At 47.2% G+C, this 1,378-nt stretch overlaps 1 protein-coding gene across 2 annotated transcripts in view; it reads right to left on the bottom strand.

Annotated features, from left to right (window-relative positions):
- CNIH4 (cornichon family AMPA receptor auxiliary protein 4) overlaps positions 1 to 254 on the bottom strand; it is a 22,153-nt gene extending 21,899 nt beyond the window's left edge. For both annotated transcript variants that reach the window (XM_008065160.1, XM_021716107.1), the window contains exon 1: positions 75 to 254. In XM_008065160.1, coding sequence (XP_008063351.1) covers positions 75 to 143 — 69 coding nt within the window. In that variant the 5' untranslated portion in view covers positions 144 to 254. The remainder of the gene's footprint in view (positions 1 to 74) is intronic.
- Between the last annotated feature and the right edge of the window lie 1,124 nt (positions 255 to 1,378).

The following is a 1,378-nucleotide window of genomic DNA, read 5'->3' as shown; positions in this document are numbered from 1 at the left end:
CACCCGGCCCACCCTCAGCCCCGGCCCTCGGGCACGGGCCCGGGCCGGCCTCCGCCCGCCTCAGGCAAGGATACGAAGTAGACCGAGAGGAAGACGAGCGCGCAGCAGTCGAGGAGAGAGAAGACGAACACCACCGCCTCCATCCTCCGCCGCCGCCGCCGCCGCCGCCGCCGCTCCTTCCGTCAAGCCGGCCCGATGCCGCGACGCGCCCCTGATAGGCGCTTGCCCCTGCTTGCCGGGGCGTGTGGTTCCCGGGTGCGGCATGCCGGGAGCTGTAGTCCAGTTTTTGAAAAACTCCGCCGCCGTAACTCTGATGCATGCTGGGAAAGGTAGTTCATTGGTAGGGATGCAGATCCGAGAGGCGGGCAGGACCTCTAGCCATAAATCTCATTATTTCCCGAAATGGTGACAGGCCATTAGTCAACGAGTATTTGCTGAACGCTGTTAATCTGGGTATCCAGTAGAATTTCTCATGCGTGAAATGTAGTGTCTGCTCTCAAACCACTGCGTTCCCTGACTTGGGAGGTGTAAGGGGTTTTCACCTCAAGCACAATGTAATCTTAACGCTCCTGGCTTGACAGTGGAGATTTGCCTTCCTTTCCACATCTCAGTTTCTCTGAATGTTTCATAGTCACTTGTTTATTCTCTGTTACAGCAGTGTTTCTCTCCCCTATAGATTTGAAGTTCTTTAAAAGGTGAAGACAATATCTTACTCTTCTATTCATTCATTTAACAAATACAGTAGTACCCTCTTATCTGAAGGAGATGCTTCCAAGACCCCCAGGGAATAGCTGAAACTGTGGATAGTACTATATATACTATATTTTTTCTTATACATACCTATAATAAAGTTTACTTTATAAATTAGGCACAGTAAGAGACTAACAACTAATAATAAAATAGCACAATTATAGTAATATCCTGTAATAAAAGTTACATGATGTGGTCTCTCTCTCAAAGTATCTTATCATGCTGTACTCATCCTTCTTATTGTTGTGATGATGTGAAGATAAAACGCCCATGTGATGAGATGAAGAGGCACATGCAGCCTCTCCGGTAATTTTTATATTTTTCAGTCCAAACTTATTCCTGAGCCGGTGTAACTATCTCTTACTTGCAGTAAATGGCTTGGTGTCATTTATTTTATTTTATTACTATTCGTGTTATTATTATTTGAGTCAGATCTCACTCTGTCACCCAGGCTGGAGGGCAGTGGCACAGTCACTACAATCAAGGCTCATGGCAGCCTTGACCTCATGGGTTCAGGGGACCCTTTCACCTCAGCATCCCAAGTAACTAGGACTACGATGCACAACCTCATGCCTGGCTAATTTTTTATTTTTGGTAGAGACGAAGTTTTGCTATGTTGCCCAGGCTC

The sequence above is a fragment of the Carlito syrichta genome, unplaced genomic scaffold, assembly GCF_000164805.1.
Source record: "Carlito syrichta isolate Samal-C Ts95f unplaced genomic scaffold, Tarsius_syrichta-2.0.1 Scaffold308169, whole genome shotgun sequence".
Taxonomy (NCBI): Eukaryota; Metazoa; Chordata; class Mammalia; order Primates; family Tarsiidae; genus Carlito; species Carlito syrichta.
Note: the sequence above shows the minus strand (reverse complement) of the source record. Positions and strands in the feature narration are given on the sequence as shown.